Source organism: Antechinus flavipes, chromosome 2, assembly GCF_016432865.1.
Source record: "Antechinus flavipes isolate AdamAnt ecotype Samford, QLD, Australia chromosome 2, AdamAnt_v2, whole genome shotgun sequence".
NCBI lineage: Eukaryota > Metazoa > Chordata > Mammalia > Dasyuromorphia > Dasyuridae > Antechinus > Antechinus flavipes.
Window position 1 is genome coordinate 483316640 of NC_067399.1, and position 26180 is coordinate 483342819.

The 26180-nt window shown below is 38.1% G+C and overlaps 1 protein-coding gene across 1 annotated transcript in view; it reads right to left on the reverse strand.

Moving 5' to 3' along the window:
- Window positions 1-25963, reverse strand: part of ABCC12 (ATP binding cassette subfamily C member 12) — a 68998-nt gene extending 43035 nt beyond the window's left edge. The window contains exons 1-11 of the mRNA XM_051979805.1: window positions 25814-25963; window positions 20866-21021; window positions 18470-18617; window positions 17180-17413; window positions 14054-14227; window positions 11884-12031; window positions 10713-10861; window positions 8115-8222; window positions 6149-6415; window positions 2989-3060; window positions 370-494 (exon numbers count right to left, since the gene is read on the reverse strand). Coding sequence (XP_051835765.1) covers window positions 370-494; window positions 2989-3060; window positions 6149-6415; window positions 8115-8222; window positions 10713-10861; window positions 11884-12031; window positions 14054-14227; window positions 17180-17413; window positions 18470-18617; window positions 20866-21021; window positions 25814-25932 — 1700 coding nt within the window. The 5' untranslated portion in view covers window positions 25933-25963. The remainder of the gene's footprint in view (window positions 1-369; window positions 495-2988; window positions 3061-6148; window positions 6416-8114; window positions 8223-10712; window positions 10862-11883; window positions 12032-14053; window positions 14228-17179; window positions 17414-18469; window positions 18618-20865; window positions 21022-25813) is intronic.
- Window positions 25964-26180: the final 217 nt, after the last annotated feature.

Sequence of the window (26180 nt, forward strand, 5' to 3'; positions counted from 1 at the left end):
GGCATCAATTAATATCAGGACTAGTTAAGCTCATACCTGCTACCTTTGACTTCAAAGGAGATTCAGGTTATTTAGCCCTAAAGCAAAGTTAGTAAACATATGTGATGTTATGGTGAATCTTAGCATATGTTACTTGACAATGGAAATAAGAGTTCTGATTCAAATCAGCTTCCCCTTGTGTAAACACGGATACTCTGAAGTAGTTTCTTCCAGCCTCCTAAGATAGTTAGAACAAATTGCAATATCCAATCATTTGGCCATTATAAGTGCTGTAATGGGACACTTAAAAAAGACCCTACCACCTCACTTTTGTATCATTCAAAGTAGCATTATTTGTCTAAATCTTTTTACTGGGTAATGCACTGTTACCTTTGGCGGTCAAACTTTTCTCCAAATAATATGTTTTCTCTCATGTTTCCATGAAAGATCCATGCTTGCTGTGACACATAAGCCACTGTTCCATTCACTGCTACAGACCCATCCCATAATTGCATCTAAAACAAGAACATTTAACATTTAGATATCCAAACAACTAGAAAGTTACATTCTTCATATTGTTGCATCCTCTTTGAGTCAACAGCATTCCATCATCATTACCTGAACACTACTAAAGTAATTGAAAGTTGACACTTTCTAGACTCTAATAATAGGTGACATGTATATGGAGCCTTACAGGCATGCAATCATGCATATACTTGTATGTACACACACACACACACACACATATTCTTTTTTGTTTCCTCTTTGTCAGCGGTATTACATAGTCGTTACATGAATACTGTTAAGGTAATTGAGATACTATCTCTGATGTATCTGATAGGCTCACTATGATGCCTAATGTCTAATAATTATAGCTAACATTCACTTTAAAGTGATTACAGCCACACATATATGTACATAGATATGTGTGTGTGTTTGTGTACATGTTTATGTCATTAAATCATTACAACCCAATGAGGTAGTCATTATTCCATCTTATAGATGAAGAAACTAGAAAAGAAGAAATGACTGTCTTTGAGGTTACACAACTAGTAAGTCAGCTAGAATTCACACCCAGCTATCCTGGCTCCCATCCTGCATTCTTTCTACTACATCACAGTTTTTTTTTATTATAATAGTAATTTAGATTCTCTTTTATGTTTAAGATGTCCTATGGCACATGAGCCCCAGCCCACTCCCCTCCTCCATGTTGGTGGTAGCAGACCATGGGTCTTAAAAGAGCTAGTATGGACTTAAAGTGGTCATCCAGGCCAGGCTCCTGCCTTCATATAGATTCAGTGGGATTGGTCCCTATATTAGAGCTGAAATAACCAAGGTCCAGAGAAGTTGTGAGTAACCCAAAATTACATAGCTAGTAAGTGATTACTTACTAGAACAGACTAGAATAATTGCTTGCAATTATCTTTCCACTCCCTCTCATCTCAGTCAAGTCACTTAACTCCTTCAGTTTCCTTCTCTGTAAAATGAGGAGTTGAACTCATGAATAATCAATGACCGCAACCATTCCAGCTATAAATCCTATGATCCTAATCAAATTAATCCAGTAAAAGCATTAAAATACCTGCTTGCTTGTTCTCAAACCTCCTCTTGACCTCTGCATCATTTCTCTCCAGATTTGAGGGGAGGGGGGGGTCTACTTTCCCTGCTTCTCCTCCTCTCTGTATGACCATTACACTTCTCAAGTTCCTTTGCTTGATCTTCATCTAGGTCTTGTCTGCCAACTAAGAACAATCCCACTCTGTTCTGGTCCCTTTTCTTCTTCCTCTGTACTGCCTCAGTGATTTCATCAACTGTTATTGTTTCAATTATCAACTTTATGATGATGATTATCAAATCTATCTAGACCTAATCTCTTTACTGACCTCTAGTCTCACACCTCCAGCTATGTAGCAAACATCTAAAATTAGATTTCCTATGACATCTTTAACTCAACATGTCCAAAACTGAATTTATTGTCTTTACCCCCAAACCCTCTTAAATTCCTCTTAATTCTAATACCTTCTCTCTGTTGATTTTTCCTATTTATCCTGTATGTAGCTTGTTCCTATATTTTTGTTTACATAGTATCTTCCCCTCACATTAGATTGTGAGCTCCCCAAGGGCAGGGACTATCCTTTACCTTTCCATCTCCAGCACTTCACATAGTACCTAACACATATATTATTGGTCCTCAGTTGTTTTCAGTCACATCTGACTTTTGCAACCCCATTTGGAATTTTCTTGGAAAAGATACTGGCTTTCTTCTCCACCTCAGTTTACTGTAGAGGAGAATTTAGTGATCTGCCCAGGGCCACATAGTTAGCTTTTGAGGCTGGATTTGAATTAAGGAATATAAGTTTTTCTCTGACTCCAGGCCTAATACTCTATTCATTATGTCATCTTGCTGCTCTTTCATGGCTCATAATAGGCACTTAACACTAACTGACTTTGTCTTAAGATATTTTGGTAGCCTCTATTGGATATGAACTTCAAGGAGGTCTACTCCTAGTTCTGCTGTGGACAAACACACTATACATGTGTACTGTAAGCCAATCCAAGGCAGTTTGAAGAGAGATGGGAGCAATCAGGATAGGCTTCATCTCACAGAGGGAACCTGTTCCAAGTTGCAAAGGGAATTAGGAATTCAGAAATTCCCATGAACATCCTGTTTTAATGAACAGTCTCAAGGGGGTCAGTCATTGTTTTAACCTTGCCTCTTGGACAGCAAGTATGTGTGACACCATTTTCCACATTAGCTAAGAGTAAAGCAGTAAAGCATGAGAAGTTACCATTGAAAAATCGTTGTGAATACTTATTTTCATTGCATAGAGCAAAAGAAGTTTTTCCACATAGGTCTCTGCCACAGATCTGGATTTGTCTAGCAAAACATATTTCCCCTCCCCTCCCCCCCCTTTTTTTTTTTACAAGAAATAGACCATATAGGGGTTTCAAATGCATTATTTTAGCGAAATTATATTTTTTAAAGTATTTCTTCAGCATTTTTCTTACCTGTCCCAGAATGGCAGCTATGAGGGAGCTCTTTCCACTTCCAACATTGCCACAAATTCCCAAGACCTTTCCCTGCCAAACAACAGAGATTAGACACAGTGGTGCTGCCAGGACCCCCTACCCTTATAACCTAGTAAGATGCCTTGGTTCTAAGCTGCAGAAAAGAGAGGATAAGAAATGTCACCCTAAGAAATCCTGTCATCAGCCTCAAAGGTTCAACCCCAAGTATATATAGGAATGCAGAAATGTTAAATCTTAATTAAATCCTTTACACAGTGTAGCAGAGTGGAGCAGCCTAGAGCACTTCTTGTAAAAATGGAGAGTTGGCACAAAGCACTATGCTCCTTCTTGGCCTAGAGACACCAACCCCACCTTGTTTGGAGATGTGATTTACCCTGAAGAGAAAGTTTTGAAAAAAGAAGAGATAATGAAAATATAGAGGATATGCAACCTCTATGCAACAAGAGGGGAGAAAAGAAGCACATTAGTGTGTGGAAGGATGGTTGTTTTTTTAGAGGCTGTTTTTTCAAATTATTGACCATGTTACAACTATAGTAATTCAACCTGAAACTATCAAACAGCTTTTCCTTCCTTGCAAACTAAATTTTACAGGATCTTCCAAAATGGAAGAGACCAGAGAAGTTAACTTTTCTACTTTACAGCTAATCAGATAATCAGTCACAAAGGAAGATAAATTGGCTATGTTTATCATCGACACATTAAAGGAAAATATTAGAGATAAGGATGATTTTGCTTTTCAGGCATTCAAATCATCAAAAGAAAACACAAATCAGATTAGACAGACAGATATGGGACATGTATAAGATATTTCATTAGGATATCCAACCAGAGAATTTTTTTTAAGGTGAACATTTACTGAATATTCAGTTTAAAAGATGTTTATTCATCAAACTAAAGAATTCAAATGGTCAAATTAACTTAAAATTAATTTCTAAATTTAACTCGAAATGCAAACTTTGCATTTTAATCATATTGAAGAGGGAACCCGAAACTCTAAAAATCCTTAAAGGAGAAAATCTCCTTCAACTCTGCCTCAGTGAAGGACCCTGCCCTGAGGGACAAACAGTTTCATCCTTATTATTTAGGTGGGGTCAGCTCAGTCCTGAAACTCATTGAATTCAATTCAAATTCCAGTTCAAGCTGAAACCCAGAGAGGAGCCAACTTGAGACTCCACCCATGAGTTTCCTTCAGCTAAAGCTCCCATTATAAAAGAACCAAAATAAAACCCTCTCTTTGCAGAGGTTTCAAATATGCCAGCTATACTATGCCATGCTATGCCAAGGAGCCTCTGACCACTGGAATATTCTTTCCAGTGCCACCCTCTCTTTATCCTCAACTATTTCCTAATCAGACTTTTGCCTCTCTGTCAGGATTTCTAATCTTACTTCCAATCCCCATAATAAACCTCTTTTATCAATCTAGGTTTTCAGTCTGTAAATTTCTTTACAGAGAACCTCTGCACCGCCAGAAGGGAGTCCCCAAAACTCCCTACCCTTGTGCTATCCCAAGGGGGTGCAAGAACCTCTCCATTTAGTTCCCTGAAACCCGAACCTGCCACTAGACCTTATCATTTAACTCCCAGACCACTAGAAACCCTAATCTCATGTTGGTTCCCTAAATCTAAACCTTATCAATATCCTTGCAGAATGCAAAATGCAGAACAATCTTGTCAGCCTTAAAAATTCATCTTTTAAACTGTACCTTGCTCGCTTAGCCCTAGATTTTAACCATTAGAAGGACAGTAAAGTTTAAGGAATGGTTATTGAAAGCAGCTAATTTTTAAAAATAATTTTATCTTTTAAAAATTTTAACTTTTGTGCCTTCCTTGATCATACTAACCAAAGCAAGAGGGCCTCAGAGTGTGGTTTGAATCACAAAGCAAAGTAGTCAGAGAAGTTTCAGCAATACAAATGTTGTAAACTTGTTTTTCCTGACTCTGGAGTACCCAGGCAGGCATGAGCCTGTAGGAGACAAGAAGAAAGGGGACAGACAACTGACCTACCAGGAACTGGGCACCTCTAAGCACAAGTACCAGTTGAGCATTGAGAACTCTCACATTTAAAGAGTAAAGAGAAGCCAGCAACTTCAAGCAACCAAATCACTGAACGTGTTGCTTTCTTCCTCATCAGAGTCTCATGGGAATGGCAGAATGAAAGTGAGAAGGAAGTAGAACAAGGAAGTAGCAAGGGCAGCTGTGTAGTAACTAGAGCTCCCAGAGATTAGAAAAGTTACCTCCATCCAGCTGTGGGCTCTGGATCCTGGGCAGCCCCATCTGGCATAACCCATATACAGGCCTAAGTAGGGAGATGATTTTTTTGTCAGTCTTTGTTCTACACCTTGTCTGTATAATGTGCCCTGGATCAACTGATCTAGCAAATAACTTTTAAAGAGAGCAATAGGAAAAAAAAAAGAGAAAAAAATACAATTTCTTTTTTTTTTTTAATTAAAATGTGATAGTATTGCCTCTAAGGTAAATCTGAAGTATGAGAGCAAAGATACAGAATTCTGAGGGACATTAAACAACAAAGCTTCATGCAAGTTCAACTTTTGAGGATGGTAGACAGTTACACTAAGCAATGTTTATAGACCATCTCTTGACTTGCTCTAAGAACATATACTCTTCTTATACTCATTGAGGTCCACATTGCATAATCAACAAGAAATATCCTCCCTTTTTGAGCTTATCTAACCTGAAAAACAACATTGCCTCTCCAACCTTTCCCCTTCCTCCCACCTTTACAACTAAAGATGCAATTTTTTTTTAAATTTAGCAGTTCTGAAAGGAAGAGTAATTATTGGGCAAAATTGGTATTTATATGTTATATATACTTTGTCAACATGCTTCATTTTTCAAAGAATTAAGAAAGCTAAGCCGTTTGTCTCTCTCTGATCCATGCACGTGTGCCTTTCTATGACTTCCCTTCTCCCCACACAGATTTATTTGTATACTGATCCAAGGAATCTATTGTCCCCAATACTGGTAAACATACCCTTGTGATTTACACATGTATGCATTAAAGTCAGGACAGGTTCTGATTAGAGAGCAAAGAGATAAATAAATGTAATGCCTTTTCTCAAAAATTCTACAGCATTCAAATCTTATCTCTGGAAAGTCTTGGAGAGGTATTGAAAATCTACCTTTTTCACAGTCAGACTTATTTCTCGCAGGACTGGACTTGTCTTCTCTTTTTCCTCTGATCCAGCAAGCCCATAGAACTTCAGGTTTGAGTCTTTGGAGGTCTCCAGATCTGGTTTTGAGTTTTTCTTATTACCCTCTTTCCCTGGGATAATTACTCTGCTAGGTTCTTGTTCCCAAGACAAAGTAGCATTTTTTAGTTCCAAGACAGTAGCTTCATCTTCTGGTTGGGTGACATAAGATGGGGGGCTTTTGTTCACAAGAATTTTCTAAAATTAAATTAGAGACAAATTTAATTTTTGAGACACCATCTACCTGAAAGAAACATTACAGTATTTTCCATGACCCATAAATGTAAATTGCAATGTGTAACTTCAGGCTATTCAGAAGGCAACTTGGGTTTGTTAGCATTACCTATTTAATAAATCTTTCCTTGTTTGGTGTTTTTAGTATATAACATGTCACATAAAAGGAATGTTCCCATAAACTTCATTCCCATACATATGTGAAGCTAAGAGTGTCCTTCCCTGTCTCTGATGGGACTGCTCAATTGGATAGACTGGTATTTTAATCAAATCAGGGCACTCTAACTCCACCCAGCCATTTTCTGAAAGTGTATTGTTTCACAGGCCTAGGATGGGAGGAAGCAAAGATAAGTTAGAGAGCAGTAATAGTTGAGTGAAATCCATTTCTATTACTGGAGATTTTATTAAGAGCCTACTGGATGCAGGACATTGCTGAACACTAGGGCAGGTATTAAATTTAGCTAAAACATGATCCCTACCTTCATGGAGTTTACAGTCAAATAGGAGATTAAAAAGAAACAGTAAGTAATACATAATAATTGCACTAGAAAAGTACAAAACAAAATGTTTTATTAGTTGAAAGGGGAAATGTTATTACTTTTCAGGGGAACAGGTTTTCTTCATGTAAGAGGTAGAATTTAGATGTGCTTTAAAGATAAGTTGAAATTTGACAGTGTATAACATAGTGCCTTGCATATAATAGACAGTAAATATTTAAAGGAAAATAAAAATTAAACATGGGGAGAGAAGGAAGAAAGATTCTACTTTTAGGTGACAGTTTTTGAAAAGACACAGGGCAAAATAGCTGAACTTGTTGAAGCAGCAGAGAATGAGCCATCAGTGAGTGTTCTGAGTGTAGAATTAGAAAGGTAAGGGGCATCAGATTGGATAGGCCCTTGAATGCTAAGCTAAGTAATTGGTTACTTAGTAACCAATAGAGAGCAGAGGAAAGGAATAGCCAGATGTATTCTTAAGAAACATCTTGGGATCATCAATTTAGAGCCGTAGGGACATAAAAGACCATTGGGTCTAACCCTTCATTTTACAAAAGGGGGACTTGAAGTCCAGACAACTTATGTTACTTACCAGAGTTACAGAGGTATTTCAATGCAATGATCCCAGGTATCTGAATTCAGCCTCATCTTTCTCCTAAACTACAACTATCTTTTGGATGTCTCTTCAATATTTTAGCACCATTCCTGGCACCAGTAAGTGCTTAATAAATGATTGTTGACTAGGACATTAAACAAAAAAGCCAGAATTTGAGTCTGTGTTCTCTGATAGCAAGTCCACATCTCTTTTCATCTTACTACTGTGCCTTTTTGGCAGTGGTGGGAAGGAAGACTGGAGGAAGAGAGGGGTGGGGTAGGGAAGAGCTTGAAGTATATATCCTTCTGATGATCGTTTAGTGGAATCATCATGTACAAAGGACATTTTTACCTTTTACAAAGACAACAGCACAGGTAAAACTAATGCTGTACCTTTTCTATACATGTTCATCCAGTTCTGGAGTGATACCTTTCGCCAAAGACCACCCACCTAAAGACCTAATCCATCCAATGAGTTTCTGCTGTTGTCCCCAGACTAAAAGAATATTCTCCAGACCTAGAAACCTTCCCAGAAATGGAAACTCCCCTCCCTACTCACCCAGAGACAGTTATACCTTCAATCTCATTAGAGAAACGTTAGCTTCTGCCACTGCTTTGACTGAGAAAGGCAAGATTGCAATTGAAAACTTCATTACATTAAACATGGAAATCACACTAAATGCCTGCAGGACAAAAGAAAAGTATGAGGGTTTGGGATGGGCCATTATCTTGTGTCTGAAGCCATTCATTCGTGGGGTTTACATTTATTGGGAGGATAAACACTAAATCAGAGTTTGAAGCCTCTGGGGAAACCTTTTCCCCTCTCCCACTCCCCTTTGGCTTAGAAACAAGGTGTTGGCAAGTTTGAATCTGGCATCTAAGTAAAAATTACATTTAACAATTTCTATTCCTATAAAGTTTTAAGGTTAACCAAGTGATTTCCTCACCACAAACCTGTCTAAAAGGAAACACATTCATTTAGAGAGGCCAGACCAAAGGAGGTCTCAGAACAGACAGCACTTGTAACTTGAGTTATGTTCCCATTTGATTGTATACTATCAAAGATCTAGAGTTAGAAAGCTATCAAGTCCAACCCTCTGATTTCATAGACAAGGAAACTGAGGCCCACCCAGAGAGATGATGATTAGCCCAAGATCACACAGGTCAATCAGAATTGGGATCTGAATACAGGTCATCTTTTTCTACTGTGCTCCCCTGCTCCACCATCATCATTAATTGTCTTCCTATGCTTTTAATGAACTAGCCTCCAATTCTTCCAAGTGGGATTTCTTTGGGAGTTTCTTTAAGCTCCATTTGGTCTGTCTGGCAACTACAATTCCTGACTCTGTCCTGAGTCTGCACTTGCTCATTTCTAGGAGCCTGCCCGTGTCTGTTTATACAGCAGGACCCACTTTGGACATTTTTCCTGCCAGCAATATGGCTTTTGACCCAAGACCCTCCACCCACTACAGGAGCAAATCATCTGTTCTGTCCTGCCTTCCTTTGAAGAGAGCAGTCAGTTGGCCCTGGCCAGGTTCTAGCTTCTGGCCAAGTGTCTCCCCCCATTTCTCTCCTAAGTGACACATCCTTTCATCCCCAGTAAACAGCACCTGTTGTTTTTGCTGAGACAATCTATAATTGATGGCTGCTCCCCAACCACCCACTTTAAAAGCTTACATCACACCTGCTTTCTTTGAATCCTAAGAGATTCCTGACTGCTGTTTGGCACATCACTGAAGAATGGGCCAGGTTTCAGTTAGTTCTTCCATAGAATGGGAAAAGTCATCTCTTCCATCCCAGTCATTTCCTTAAAACCATGTCCCCATTTTAGAGAACAGTGCCCCTCTCTTCAACTCTTTTAATGGTAGGTATGTGCAAGTTATCACAAGTTTCTCCAGGCCTGCCACAAAGCTAATGACACTGAAGAGAAGGACAGAAGTAGCTATGCCAAAGGCAATGAAATTCTGAGAGAATTTCTCTGGTTCAGTAATTTTAGAAAACATATAGACTCAATTCTAATTTCATTGGTTAAATAGGATTTAGAGATGTAAGACATTTTAGAGATCATTTAAACAACCCTCTCATTTTACAGATGATGAAACAAGTTCAGTGAAGAAAAGGAATTACAAGGTCATCCAGTAAGCAATAGGTTCAGAAATTAAACCAGATCCTCAAAATCTAGAGTTCTGAATTGATGTGCTTTGTGTTTTCTAGAGGAGGAAAAATAAAAAATAGGGAGGAAACTTGGTTTATATCTCAATTAAGTTTTTAAAAAAGTAGGTTGGATCTTCAGCAAATTAGCCTAATTTGTTCCAGTTTGTGGTTCAGTTCAAATCCCTGGAGTGTTTGAGAGTAAACTATGTATGAGATGACATATACACAAATGCTCTTTAAAAAGTAAAATGTGCTGTATTCTATTATACCAGACAAATGCAAGGTGTTCTTTATCCCAACAACTCCAGATTCCCCTGGGGCAAAGGGTTCTGACTTTTCAAAACATCTCCCCCACCACATTCAGTTTCCTCACTTCTAATTCTACTGCCTATTTCCCATGTAGGTTATTTTTTTCATTGACATTCCTGAAACTGTCTTCCTCTGGTCTTATCTTGCTTTCTTCTCTGACTTCAACTCCTAATTACATTCTGAGTTCTCTCTTGATCTGACACCTTAGGAGATAGTCTTAAGTTGCAAAGGCCAGAAATCATCCCTGTCCTTCAAAGAAAATTTTGACTTTTCCTTGTGTCCAAACAAATGTTCAATTCAACAATTATTTATTAAGCTCTTAGTATGTGTTAGGTACTGGAAACACTAGTCCCCTCCAATTCTAACTTTACCCTTTCCCCAAATTCTTACACCATCCCAACTGGACTTTTCTTTTAAAAAAGTAATTTATCCTTTTCCATTTCTTCAAGGCTCCTTCAGTCTGGAACCCTCCTTTACCTTTGACACCTACCCCTGCCCCAATCCCTTGTTTTCAAAAGGGAGGAACAGATGTCAGATTGAGCTACATGAAGGCTTGAAAGACATGAAGGCCTTTACCAATTGGGCCCTGTGTCATGTTACAGAAACATTGGGAAATAGCTACCCTCCCAGATACCACAAGCTTCCCAGAGTGGCAGGAAGGGGATACCTTAAACAGATAGAGAAAGAAGAGACAAAGAGGCTTGTCTTACAACAGGTGCCGTGAGCTTTCTTTTTAAAAGAACATGGAAAGTGAAAGTCAGGACAATGGCCATCGTGGACACAACAGGTGCAAGAGCTGAGTTTCCACTTTGTATAAACCCTGCCCTTTCCAGCAATTTCTTTTCCTTCTTCCTTATGCCTACGAAAGAAAAAATAGTTCAAAATAGTATGATATTGCATGCACAGCACTAATGCTGAGCAAGTCATCTCTCCATTTGGGGCTTCAGTTTCCCCATCTGTAAATTGAGGAGGACTATCTAAGATTGTCTCTAAGGTCCTGTCTATTTTCTGTCATCTTCTGATGAGCCTAGAAAAAGCTACAAGCTTTTTTTGCTAGAAGGTAGAAAGTATCCTCTTTTCTAAAGCTGAGGATATATGTATGTGACATTTTTGGTGATCATGGAAGGACATCATGAGGGTGTTGATGCTTTAGTTCATAGCACTTCCTTTGGCACACAGATTTCATTTTCTAAATCTAGCCTCACATAGGATAATACAATATTTTCAGCCCCACTTAATCGCTGGTGCAACAAAAGTATAATTGTAGAACCAGAGAGTCAATTGTAAATGGTAGTTCAGATCATTAACTGGCCAACCACCTGATTCCATGAGAGCAATTATGTAAATGTCCCTGCAATTAAATTTACATTTAGATTCTATTTAAATGATTTTTCAGTTGTCTTTTTTTAAGGAAAAAAAAGACTATTTTTGAATCCTGGTTTTCTTAAGGAGGAAACACATCATTCTACCAATCCAAATATTCTATGACTATGACAGATGAGGAGAGAAGAACATATACATATATTCTCCAATTCTAGTAAATATCTTTAGGTAGCTCTCTTCCAGAATGCACTATTCTGGTGAAATACTTTAGTTAAAGATAAACCAGTCTTCTTCCACCATCCCACCTGGACTCTTCAAGCAGCATTATTTTACTGATTCCCTATAAATATTAAAGCATATATTGCCATCCCATAGAGACTTTGGAGGCACAAAAACAGATTCCTGGGCCTATTACCTAATAAATACATTCATTCTCAAATCCTGAAAAGAAACCCTGTAGAGGTTACTGGAATTCTTTTGTATTTTTTTAGAACCTTCTTTGATTAGCACATTCTACAAAGTAAATGATTCTATAAAGGGGGTCCATGTTTATTCTACCTCGGATGTTGGTTGTAAAGGATTTTTCCCAGGCATACATTTTAATAAGCTTGATGCAGGTCAAAAATTCATTCATTATTTGGACACGATTGTCTGTCATAGTAATGGCAGATCTTCGAAAAGCTGAATTGAGCTTAGCCATAAACATCTGAAATCAAAGAGCAAAATGTTACCTTCATAGAGGATCACTGCATTACAACTGTGCTAAAAATCAGAGACTCAAAGAAATAGGTAAAGCATCAGCCTGGGGAATGACTTTAGTTAGTTTGAAGATTGAGGGTTAAGAGCAAAGAGGATCCAAAGGAAAAAAGGGAACATGAACATCATCATCATCATATTGTTAAATGGCTAACACTCATTACTTAGAAAGGAACTGTAACATTTTCTTCCATTCTCTGATTCAGACTTCACTATTATCTGTTATTTTGCCCTTTCATTTGCTTATTTGAATATTTGTTACTACATACCCTTCACAATCCTGATTATCTATTGGCGTCAAATAATTGTATTTTTTAAATTAATGTATTTCAGTTAGGTTCTGCTCCAGTTCTATATTCTCATTTTCTCTCTCTCTCTCTCTCTCTCTCTCTCTCTCTCTCTCTCTCTCTCTGTCTGTCTCTCTGTCTCTCTCTGTCTCTTTCTCTCTCTCTCTCTCTCTCTCTATGTGTGTGTGTGTGTGTGTGTGTCTCTCTCACAAGACTGATTTCTTGAGAACAACTATGTTTTGTTTTTCTTTGTATCCTTAGGCACTTTATAAGTATCTGCTGACTGACTAAATAAATGGTCTTAGATAGGCCCTTAAAAATCACAAAGGGTAGGAACTTCTTCCTTTGTTCCCTCTTGGATTTCTTGTTCAAACTTAAATCATGCTCCAGTCACTGGAGCATATTACCTTTAGAGGGGAGGGTTCTCAGCTGAAGACTGAGACACTCATTGTCAGAGCCAATATTCTGTGTCATCAGGATAATAACTCATATTTTATAGCATTAAGCTTGCATTCAAACTCAAGTATCTTGACTAAATCTCACACTCTATCCATGAGGACAGGTTGTTACGTGCCATAGTAGAGTAAAGGGGGCTGTCTACCTACTGTGATCAGAGAGGCTCCAATTAGGCCTATTCTCAAAGCCATTTCAGTTTAGGATGACTTTCCAGTGCTCATGCTCTGCTGACATAGACTTAAAGAAGCCTCAGAAAGAGGCATTGGTGAAGAACATTAAGGAAGCAAAGACCCTTCTAGCTTTAATAATTGTATGAATCCTGAGAAAGGGAAAGGCATTATTAACTAATAGATTACTTAAATTAATCCATCAGATTAGTTAACAATGAGAAAGACCAGTGGAAATGGGTGGAGAGTAAATGATTATGGAGAGGAAACCAGTAAAAATAGTGGATCAGGAAGAGCCAGGTTGAGAGTTTATCTGGTTATAATATGTATCACTAGTCATCAGGATAGTTAGCAGAAGGATGGTAAAGAAGCTGGAAAGAAATCTCAATTGATATAAACACCTATTGTTAGCACTGGGACATGTTCCTTATGGGTTTTAATGTCTAGAATTTTTTTTTATTGAATGGAACTTAGATTGATATATGTTTCAGTCAGCAGAACTTAAAAGGATGACTGTAGGTTATTCCTGATTCAGAAAATTTAAATTCTTTCACTCCTTAAAAGGCAGTCTTTGTAAGTTGGTGAGAATCCATCCACAAGTTCATCATACCTATGGCCAGTATTCTGTTGAGTTTCTCTAAACTTATAAGACTGATCCTGGAAGAGTAGCCAGGCACTCAATCACCAAGCCTATACACACTATCAGCTCGGGTAATACATAACAGAGTATATTCTGCTCTTATAACGTTGATGTTGCACTGTAGGAGAATGCCAGGAAGGTCCAAATGGCAATACCTTTATTTATCATTTCCTTCTTAATCAAAGACTGCAAGTATAGAAAGTTTGAGGGTCAAGCTCTGTCTCTATCTTGGTCATTTCAAGATCTAAAATGGTATCATGGCAGTGCAGAGAAATATGCATTATCATTGTAAGAAATTAAGACATGTTTCTTATGCAACATGTAGTGAGGAAACTTACACATTTTTCTGGACAAGAGACTTTAAGTGTCCAGATATATTTGAATAGTTTGCTTCAAACCAGCAAGAAAATCAGAAGCCCTACCTGAATAGGGATGAATATCACATATACAGATGTCCCAATGAGAGCTGTGGGTCCCAAAATGAAGTAAGCATACACTGAGCACACTGCCATCAGGACAGGAATTGTAGCTGGCAGTGGACAAAATAAGGCAGCTTCAAACAAGGAATGACCATCACTTGATAGTATATTGATGACCTGAAAAGAAAATACACATGTTCAAATAACAGAAGGGCCAACTTTTTCAGAAACAAAACATTTCCTTGCTCACTTTTCCCCCAAATTGTCATGAATCCTTAGGAAACTGCAATGTCCGGTACTAGAAATAAAATCTGCCTCAGATATGACCAATGCCCAGGGGTCTGTAGTAGGACACAAAACTTACAGAAAAGAGTTGAGCTAGGAGAAGTATTTGACAACTCTAAGAAAAAATGCAGACAACCATACAATACAACCACATACAACTGATGCCCAGGAAGCTCATGGAGTCCATGCATGGAAAAGTAAACCCAGAGAGTAAGGTTAGGGATGCCAAGAGACCTCAGAAAGAATGTTCCTCAATGCTACTCCCACATTTCCCACATTCTCTGTCTAGCATCATCAGGAGCAACCTTTCCTCCTTTGAATTTTAGACTATATATATTTATCATCTAGTTCAGATCTTGGTAACCATTATCTTTCAATCTCTTGGGCATTCACCTTCTTTTCTCAATGAATTTAGTACCTGGTTCACAGTCTATTCCTCCCCCTCAGTTCTTGCCCTCATATTTTTGGACTTTTGACATATACTTTAATTGTCCCTTAAATATCCTGTTTTCTCCATTTCTCAATCAGTAGATTTCCATGTTCCAGAGTTTCTATGATGTAATCTTCCACTCCATCTCAGCTATACACAGAGGTGGTCATACTACTTACCATCACCCACAATTCTTCAACTTTCATGTACATAATAAGACTCTGAAATTCCTTCATTTGATAACATTTTATTATATTATATTTCTTTATGTCTTATGGCCCTTAACCTTGTTACTCATTCTATTTTATTTACCTTTTTCAAGACACCTCCCTTTCATTGGTTCTGCTCCCCTCCTTTCCCTACCTCAAACCCCTTAGTGAAAACACTATCTTGTTCTCTCATGTCCCTTGCCTCTTGTGTCTTGCCAAATTACAAACCTAGATTACTCCTACCATCCACACCTCTTTTGTATTTACTCAGATGCTACTGAATAGAGCTAGAAGAAATCATAAAAACTTGCTATCTGTTCTCAGTTGGATCCTTACTACAGCAAGGCAATTGTTCTACTCTATCCCATTTTTCATAGCAACTATTTCAAACTTTCTTGTTTCATCTGAAACCGCCTTAGTTATTTCTAAGGTACCTCTTTCTCCCTCTCTCTATGCTGTTGACTTTGCCTCATATTTCAACCATTTTTTTAATATGGAAGCTGTTTGCTTCCACATATCCTTTCCTCATCTCTTACATCATAGAAATCATCCTTCTCCTTGCCAAAATAATCCCTCTATCTCCTGTTGTTTTTTTTCCCAGTAGAGTGCTCTGACTTATACATGTTCTTACTTTAACTATTGGCCTCTTCCCTTTGGTTACAAACAGACCCAGTCTCCATCTCTAAAACAACAAAGCTAAGACAATGAAACCTCTCAGTGTTACCATTCCCACTAGATATTTCCCCATTTCTTTCATCCCTGTTGTATCTAAATTCTTTGAGAAAGCTCTCATTTGGTCCCTCCACTAATTCTTCTTATCCTGCCTTCCAAAACCCTCTGTGATGTGATTCCCAACCTCATTGTTGAACTGAAACTTATCCCTTACCAAATCTAATGGCCTTTTCTCAAACCTCATTCTTCTTCACCTTTTTGCAGCATTTGATAATTACCTTCTCCTCTTCTTTAGCTTTTCATGAAATGTGTTGCTTCTGTCTCTCTGGCCTCTCCTCAGTTTCTTTTGCTGTTTCCTCATTAATGTCACATACACTAATCCTAGACTGCCTTGTCTTTTACTCTGTTATCTCCCTTGGTGACCAGCTCCCTTGATTTTAATTATCATTTCTATACAGATGATTCCCAGGTTTCTATTTAATGACTTAAGTGTCTCTCCTGAACTATAGTCACAAATCACAAAATGCTTTTAGATATCTCAAGCTTCATGCACAGATAGGTATTTCAAATGTAACACATCCAAAACAATTCATCTTTCTCTCAAAACTCTCCCCTTTTTTAACTTTCCTTTTTCTATCAAAGACATTACCATCCTGCTAATCTCTGAGGTATACTATTTAATATCCTCCCTGGCTTCACTGCTACTGAGCCCACATAACCAACCTATGCCAGATTTTGTCTTTTCTACTTTCACAGCATCTTTCATATATCTCCTTTTTTCTCTTAGGCCTTCATCACCTTTAAAAGGGATCATTGCATAGGCTTCTAACTGATCTTCCTGCCTCAAATATCTCCCCACACAATCTATTCTCCACTCAGGTGCCAAAGCGATTTTCCTAAAGTATAGGTCTGACAGTGTCAAACAACTGTTCCCCCTTTCACGTTGTAAATTCCAGTGATTCCCTTTTATCTCCCATTTATGCCTCAAATTTAAAGAGAAATGTTGTGAAGACTAACTAATTGAATATGAAGGGTAAGAAGTTGAGGATGATAACAAGCTTATGACTTTGGAGGAGTAAGAAGATAGGATCATTATGCCCTATAGTAGGTCAGAAAAGGGAGAGAGTTTTGAGTAGAAAGAAAATGAAATGATCTATTTTGGGGATGTTGAGTTTGAGACATTTGTAAGACATATAATTCAAGAAGTTTAAGAGGTATTTGAATATGTAAGTTTACCTCAGTATATTAACTAGAACTGGATATATAGACCTGGGAATCATCTAAGTAGAGATGATAATTGAACCAATGGAAGCTTATTAGAGCATCATATGAGATAATAAAGTACAAAGGGAAGAGGGCTCAGGATAGCTGCAGAGTTAAATCCTTAACCTAGCCATGATTTTAAGCCTTCCACCCATTTCACTCTCCAGCATTGCCAGATAAAGCATGCTGAAAAAGAAAAAAGAAAAAAAAAAAGAAAGCTCACTTGTCAGATTTATTCTTCTAATATAATTTAAGACTCTGGTTGCTTACCTCACCAACAGAGATGTGTGTCAGAGTCTTGAATGAAACCAGGTTTTCAAAAGCAACAGTTGAGATGGCAACTTTCAGTCGGATGGCTGTACGATAATTTATAGCCCATGCCAGTGCCCAGAATAAAACTTTAGTAAACTCAGTGAAAAAAAGGGCCACACACAAGGCAATGCCAACGAAGACATTCTTGGAGGTACTTTCTGTGTACTGGAGGATTTGGTGAATGAGAACCGTCTGCAAAACAGCACAGAGTGATAAAAAGCCTCGGGCTCCCCAGTGCAGCAGCCTGAGTACCAGACACCACCTGCAGGATAAATGCTTATAGGGTGTTTTCCTTCCACAGAAATAGAGACTTTTTCACATTAGAGGGAGTGAACTGACAGGTGCCAAAGAATAGCAGCAAGTCATTCAGAGGGAGAGCTGGTGTTGAGTCCCCGAGTTGATATTTGACTTAAAAGGAATGAGCTCTCTCACAATCAGGGAAGAGCATCCTCAGAAGTGAAGTTTCTTATCCCTATTTCCAGCCAGTATTTGGTACATTTACCCTCTACTCAGGGTTACTCTCTTCCTGCTTTCATTACCCTATTACTCTTAAAGTCTTTCACCCTCTCCTTCCTCTTCAGACTGGCTCTTTGGATAAATTCTGATTACCTCACTTAGTCTGAGATATAAATGACAGATTACAGTTCAAAGTAGGATTCCTTCTAGGGGAATATATTCCAGGATAGAATCCCTCATACCTTCAGCCAGAAGAAAAGTATTTTATGAATACAAGTCTTCTTAGTTTCCCATTGTTCATAAAATCTTATTAAATTGGTGACTGTCATATATATATGCATATATATATACATATATACATATATATATATACTGATGTGATCAAATATATTATGTGTATGTACAATAATCCATATTCTTAATATTAGATGATCATAGTTCCTTTTACACCTCTTACTGGGAAGGTTCTTAATTCTTTTGCCTTGAGGCATTCAGGAGTAGAGTATAGAGTTCAGCTTAATTGTTTGAGTAATATTTAAAGATCAGTGGTTTAAGCCAATACAGAATACCTCATGGGAAACGTCAACTCTCTGACCCAGAAAGTAGACCATCTAATTAATTTTAGTGATCATTGCTTTACTCAGAATTTGCTTTTTGAAAGTAAGTCTCTGAGGGGATATAAAGATAATGGTGATATAATTTTTTTAAATTAACTCAAAAATTAGTTAATGACATTCTTTGCCAGTTTAGATACCTAAATTATGAATCTGTGTAAAGGCAATCTCCACTTACCGGCCCTATGGCTGCCATGATTATACAAAGGAAGTTGACTATGGTATCCATCAGAACACGAGTTCTTTGAAATCTCCAAACCACTCGTCCCACTGAAGCTTTTTCTGTACCCACCCTTGCTACTTCTTCTTCCCAAAGGAATCGAAACCTGTGTTAGAAGGGATGGGGGAAGAAGGAATGATGTCATATTTCCACTTGCTCTTTTTATTGTTCACATTCATTCAACAAACATTTATTAAGTATTTTATGTATACAGAGAACCATGGTTAAGTGCTAGAGGACATACAAACTTTAAATGATAGTCTCTGCCCTCATAGAACTTACCATCTAGAAGGGGATAAGTCTCCAACAGATCTATTATATTTAGCTGTACATCCAAAGTGCATCAGAGAGCAAGAAAACAGACCTATGTGATGGCTGAATGGGAAATCAGCACTAATCACAAAGTAGCATCCATGCATAAATAGTTATCATAGAAAATCGTCTTAAAGGATATGGAGGTAACGAAGGCATTGCCCCTTCTTCTAGGATTAAAGTAGTATTGGAATGACTGGCCTTGATACTATCAACTTTTGTCTCCAGGAATAAAGATCAGGATCTACTGGATCCTTTACTTCTCTCTGTTCACTTTTTTTTTTTTACCATAATTGTCTTCTTCAGCATAATATCAAATGTGAAAAGAGGTTGGAGGATATGGATTGGAGAGGAAATTGTAGGAAAATGTAGTTTTTCTCATAGTATTAGTATATTCCCTTGTTATTCCCCCTTAATGTTATGGCATGTTGACCACAGTTGATCCACAAGATCCCTAAAACCTTTGCCTTGAAATGAGAGACCTATGTTGTCTCAAGAGTTGCCATTTAAAACAATATTTCTTAGTGATCTTGTTACATCTTAGTGGCTAATTTGAGTGGTTACTCATTTTGCTTTAATTAATTTAATTTCAAGCAAGTTTTTAAAAGGTAAATCAAGGCTTTATGTAAGAAAAACATTCCTAATAATTAGAACTATTCAACCCTGGTTGAGGTTATCTCAGAGCAATAATGAAGAGAGGGGCAAATAATATTCACTTTCATTGGATGGTCTCAAAACAAAATAACTTGACTATTTTGTAATGGGGATTATTTTTTCAGGTATTAAGTTGAATTGAGTAATCCCTGAAGTCCCTCTTCCAACCTTGTAACCCTGTGATTCTGAGACATGGGCAGCATTAAAATTATAGCTAGTATCCTATAGCTAAGATAGGATTAGAAAGATACATAAAACAGAAAAGAGAGAAAGTGGTATCCCTAAAAGATCCTGCTAGATCATGATAGGCCAAGAATCAGGACCTCCTCCCTGAAAAATAGCCCTACACTTAAGAGAGATGCCTGCTTAGTACAGGTATTTACCAGGGAGTAACTCAGTGACATAGTTCTCAAGCCCAGGAAGGAAAAGTTTTTTGTCTTCCGAATAGATAGGTCTAAAGCCACATTGTATCTAAGGTTATACTAAGTTGCTAGTCTCTTTAAAAGCTATGTCTTATAACACAATTTATATAATAGGTAGTAAAATGGACTTCTGAATCTTTTATACTGCAACTCTGAATTCTGTAGAACAGCTTTGCCATTTCCACAAATTGCTGTACAAAGGGACTTTTTGTGAGTCTCTTGATTACAGGTGACAAAAGGAGATGGTTGCAACTGCTCAATCTGTTTGCTATTATTCTCTTCTAGTTTTTTCAAAGACACAAAAGTTGTGAAGTTGCCTATTCAATAACATCTCTAAGCATTAGTAGGAAGAGACTCTCGAGGCAAAGGATGGCCTTGTTCTTTAGAAGTAAAAAGGGAAGAACTGCTTCTCCTCTTTGGCTCATGTATTTCTAAGCTAGTGGCCTAATGTTTCTTAATTGCTACCACCATCTATATTACTATTGTCAATAGTGTCCTCTGTTAAAATAAATGAGTTGCCCACCACAGCTCTGGGACTCATTAGTTGTGTGACCTTAATCTTACAAGTCCCTTAACTTTCCTTGGCTGTAATTCAGGAAGATTCCTTTGTTGAAGTCCAACCTTATCCTTGTATCAAGGGACATTACTTATGATGAGGTCATCTTGAATAAAATGTTTTAACTTTGAGGAGCTTTTCTCCTACCTCCCATCACCCCACAGCAGAACATTTGGGTATGACACCGAAATATGGGGAGAAGAATAGGGAATTCTACTAGGTTCAAAGAGTGCAATCTAGAAATAAAAAAGAGCCCCCTGACTATCTTTTATGATTAGTTTAATTTTCCTAACTCCATACCCTTTTGAGGGAATAATCAATCACAGTTGAGTGAAAGACCCAAAGCAAATCAGTTCGTTTAGGCACACTTCCATGGAAGCTTCAGAAATATTTTAATAAAGCAATGATACCTCTTTGCATTGATGTCTGATGTGTCATAAGGTGACAGTGGGGGCAAGGAGTTCATAGTCAGAATGTGCTTGTAGCCTTTGACCATTATAGGGGTAAGCCAGGAAAATGTGGCGAATGAAAATAACCCTGCATCATCAACTGGATTAGGAGCCAACCTGAGAGGAAAGATGATATTTATTATTCTTTAAATTTCTGTATTACCAGATGTCTGACTGGGGTTTTATTCTCTTAATTACAGTCATAATAATATAACACGAGTAAAGGAGCTGGAGGAATGTATCACCAGAAGTCTGGCCCTATCACCCCTGTTAATAAGATAATAACATGCATGGTACTTTATAGATTTCTAAATTTTCTTCACATTTATCTCAGTTGAACCTTACCACGGCCTTACAAGGTACAGAGGACATGGATCAAAGACTCATAGTCATAGGGGTGGACAGACCATAAAAGTCATTTTACATTTGAGGACAGTAAAGCTCAAGAGAGAATAAGTAGCTTTTCTGAGATTACACAGTAAGTAGTAGAGCTGAGGGTTGGGTTGCTACCCTCAGTTGCTATTGTGTACCTTACAAGCCACTTTAACCTCTCTTAGCTTCAGTATCCTCATCAGTACAAAGGGAATAAAAATCCCAATACACATAGCATTATTGTCAAAATCAGTTGAGGCAATGTGCATAAAGTGCTTTATGAAACCTAAATGGAAAATGCAAAAACCCTTTAGAAAATCCACAGTAAATAGCAGCCCTTATTGTTGCAAAAAACTGAAATATGGAAAGCCCCTAAGTAATTAAGATTTTGGAGAGGCCTTTGCTCATCTGTGTCTGGTATTCCCAAAAGTTATAAATTAGAACCTATGTGGACAAAGCCACAGGTTTGTCCCTGTGGGGAAAATTAGCTTTGTTCAGTTCCATCACTGACCAAACCTTACACTGTCTTACTATCTCATCTGTGAGAGATAAAGAGGAAGCATAAGATAGTCCTTTCTAACCTCAAGGAGTTCACCATCGCACCAAAGAGAAAAAACATACAACAAACAATTAGAAGCTAAATCAAACCAGGTAGTGTAATCAAAGGCTGCATCCCAGCCCTGGTCATCACAAATGAGTAATGGTTGCCATAAGAGGAAATAACTTAGTTGTCTTTATGATTACTCTTTCTAGCACTGGCTGTACTTTTCATCCATTCCCCTCAACTCATTAGTCAAAGTGAACTCATTAGTCAAATAGTTGGAATATGTTCTCCATTACCATTTCTAGGTACTCCCTTCACTACTCAGGTACTTCTCCTCCCTTACTTAAGATCCATATAATCCACATCTATCAAAATTCTGATAGCTATTATCTGCAGAACTCTAGGATATTTTCTTTCCTTCCTTAGTACCTGGCTCACAGTCTTTTTCTTCTTCCCAGCTTCCACTCCCATACAAGGAGAGTTTAATGTATATATTGCTTCTCCCTCAGAGATGCTGATCTCCCAGTTCCATAGCTTACTTACTTCCAGTGACCATACCTCTATCCCATCTGTGAGAGATAAAAAGGAAATGTAAGATAGTCTCTCTCTAACCTCAAAGATTCCACTGTCTCACCAGGAAAAAAAGGCATACAATAAACAATACATCAAACAATTAGAACCCAAATCAGACCAGCATATAAAAATAGTCATTACCTGGATCTTGCCATCTTTAACAAATCAACCAACTCCATGTTTAAAAACTCTGAAATTCCATTATGGAATAACAATCTTTTTGGCTTTTCACCTCTTTCTCTCCCTCCTGTGTCTTTTCCTTCACTCCATGACCTCCAATCCTTTGACCACTCAGTTCTCTCCCAGAACATCATTCCTACATTAGCCACTTTCCCCACCATGACCCCTTGGTAAATTAATGTAACTCCACATTGTCCTCTTCAAATCCCTTATCCCTTTATCATATCATTAATTGTCCCCTGTCATTTCTCAGCCCCAGATCACTCCCAGTATCTGCTGCCTTTGTTCCTATATACAAGCTGCTGAATGAAGCAGAAAAATCATGCAGCCATTCTGAGTCTGCTATAAATTTATGTTTCATAAACTCAACTTCCAGGCCTACACTACTGCTAAGCATTCCATCTCTACTTCACTTTGTCAACTCACTCCATTTTCCAAAGCAATTCTTCGAAATCTTTTTTTTTACTTCTCAAACTTTCTATAGATATTACTCTCCCCATCTTCTCTACTGAGAATCTCACTTCAAATTTTACTGAAAAAAAAAATTGGGCCATTTGCTGAGCACACCTCCTGCTCAACTTACATCATCCGGTTGTCTTCTGTTATCACCTACTTTATCCCTACCTCACATAAAGAGGAGGCCCTATTCCTTGCCAAGACAAACCTCTCTTCCTGCATAAATAGTTCCATTCCATCCTGTCTGCTCCAGCTGATTGCCTCCTCCATAATCCCCATTCTCTCATTTATTTTTAATTTCTGCTTATTGGCTCCTTCCCTACTGCTGACAAACATTCCCCTATCTCCCATATCCTCAAAAAACTCTCAATTCATCCTTTATCCCTCCTATTGTTCCATTTCTCTCTTGCCCTTTGCAATAAAACTTCTTGAAAAGATCATCTGCAAGAGATGCTTTTACTTTTTCTCAACTTTCTAGAATATTACTTCCAGTGTTATTATTCAAGCAGTCTCTCTATAGAGTTTCCATGGGTATCTTAAATCCCAAGGCCTTTTCTCAGTCCTCATCCTTAATCTCTCTGTAGCCTTTGACAATTTTGATCACACTCTTATCTCCTGGCTCTTCTCCTAGATAGAACCACTCCTTGGTTTTCTTTACTGGATCTTTATACAAATAATTCCTATTAACATCGGGTGACCCATAGTGCTCTGTCCTGAACTCTCTTCTCTTCTCCCTCTATACTGGTTTTTTGGTGATATTAGTAGCTCCCATGGATTATACTACAATTCTGAAATCCATTTACCCAGCCCTAAGCTCTCTGCTTACCTCCAGACTTGCACCCCCAAATACTTTTCAGATACTTTGAACTGGATGTCCAATAGACATGTTAAACTTAACATGTCCAGAACAAAGGTTCCAAAATGGAGTAATAATATAGGTATCAAATATCTTGTCAATCATTATTCCCTTCCATTTCTCTACTATTGTCAAGGGTACCTCTTCCCTTTTAGTCTTTCAGTATGTGTACCTATGTTCATCTTCCATTACTCACCATCTCTTACCATCCTCACCCCATCCCCATCTAGCACTGATATCCCTCTGATACAACAGGCCTGTATCTCCTCATACCTGGACTGTTGCAGTGGCTTGCAAGAGGATTGGGGGGGGGGGGTGGAGGTTGTTTCTCAATGGCCGCCTTCAGTTCTATTCATTCTTCATTTAGTCACCAAAAGTATTTGTCTAAAATGCAGAAGTGACCATGTTCTCTGTACCTGGCACTAGTTGTAAGCTCCAGGGGTTTCCTATCACCTTCAGGATCAAATGCACAATGCCCTCCAAAACCCATCCCCATCTCTCCAGTCTCTCCTCCCAAGTGCCTTTCAGTACAATAATAGTGGCCACCTTTCCATTGACAAGAGAATAATCCATTTCTTGTTTCTGGGCATTTTCTCTGGCTGTCTTCCATGCCTAGGATACTCTTCCTTTTCATCTCTACCTGGTGGCTTCCTTTATGTCCCAATTAAAATCCCACTTTCTACAGGAAACCTTTCCCAATTCCTTTTAATTGTGGAGCTTTCTCTGATGATTGTTTATTATTCTGTAGTTAACTTATTTGTATATAGTGTTTTTGTATTGTCGTCCCATTAGATTGTGAGCTCTTTTAGATCAAGTATTATCCTTGTCTTTCTTTGTATCCCCAGAGCTTAACACAGCACCTGAATGTAGCAGAAATTTAATAAATACTTATTAACTGTCTGAAAAGTCTATGGATGATTCAGCAGATCCATCTCTTCTGGAGCAGGCAAAGCCCATACTGTTCTGATAGTGGATTTAGAATGCTATAATTGCCTAGGAAGGGCAATACTATTGACACTGTCAGAATTCCTCTTAGATTCTGGACGGAGACAGGATCCAACAGACCTAGCTTTGAGGGAAATTAGCAGAGCAAATCACTTAGCCACCTTAATTTTGACCTATCAATGGTAGTTTAAAATGTGAGTTTTTATTTTTATCTATACAAGTGGGGATAATTACTACTTGCCCTATCTACCTCACAGTTATGAAGAAAATGGAAGTGCTTTGAATCCTTTGGAAACCTTAAAACACTATGAAAATGTTGTCATTTTACAAGAGGTATAAGAAGGAGACCCCAGGAAAAAAACACCTCAGGAGATAATTCATAGCTTTAACTTCTAGTCACTTTTTTTCCCCCAGAGGCAGCTAAATGTTATCATGGATAGAACTTGGGTTAGTGTCATAAAGAGCTGATTTCAAATTTGGCCTCACACACTTTTAGTTGTGTGACCCTGAGCAAGACATTTTAATCTCTGTTTGGCACAGTTGCCTCAACTGTACAATGGGGATGATAATAACCCTACTTTACTGGCCTTACTTTGTGAGTTCTCAAACAAGATAATATTTGTAAACTGCTAAGCACAATACTGGCACATGGTACACACTTAATATATGCTTGTTCCCTCCCTCTTTCCTTCCCGTGGATCTCAAAAAAAGGGGGAAAGAAAGGGAAAGAGAACTACTGGGCTGCACATGTACCCACCCACTCCTTGATGGTACCACATCCTGCTAAAATTAGGAAACTCCAAATGCCATGATTGGGAATGCTGTTTTTCAAAGTAGCAGACACAGGACAATCCCTGCCTAATCCCCAGAAGCAGTTGTAGGAAAAAAAAAAACAAGAGAATTTCAGATTAATGTCATCAGCTCCTATAAATATTGGACATTTTAAGGAACTTGTTCTGCTGAATTGTGAGCGATGGGCTTACCTTGCATGGGGCCGTAAAGGGATCATTGTTTTTAAACTGGAATCATATCTCTCCACAAAGGATCGGCGCCGAGCCTTTCTGTCCAAATCAGAGATTAGGTAAGGGGCTTCACCTACCATGGTGAGTGTTGTTGGGTACTCAGGGTTCTTACCCCCAATGAAGCTTAAACCTGGAATGAAAACACAAGTTCAAGGAAGTTCTCTTAACACTACGTAATTAGAACCATCAGAAAAAGGATTTATTTTCTTCCAGTATTCCCAAAGCAGGTCCTGGTACTCCCAAATAATTTGACAACCCATTCTGTATGCCAGACCTCTTTGACCATCCACAGAAATCCGCCACTTCATGTATCCTTCCAAAGTTAAAT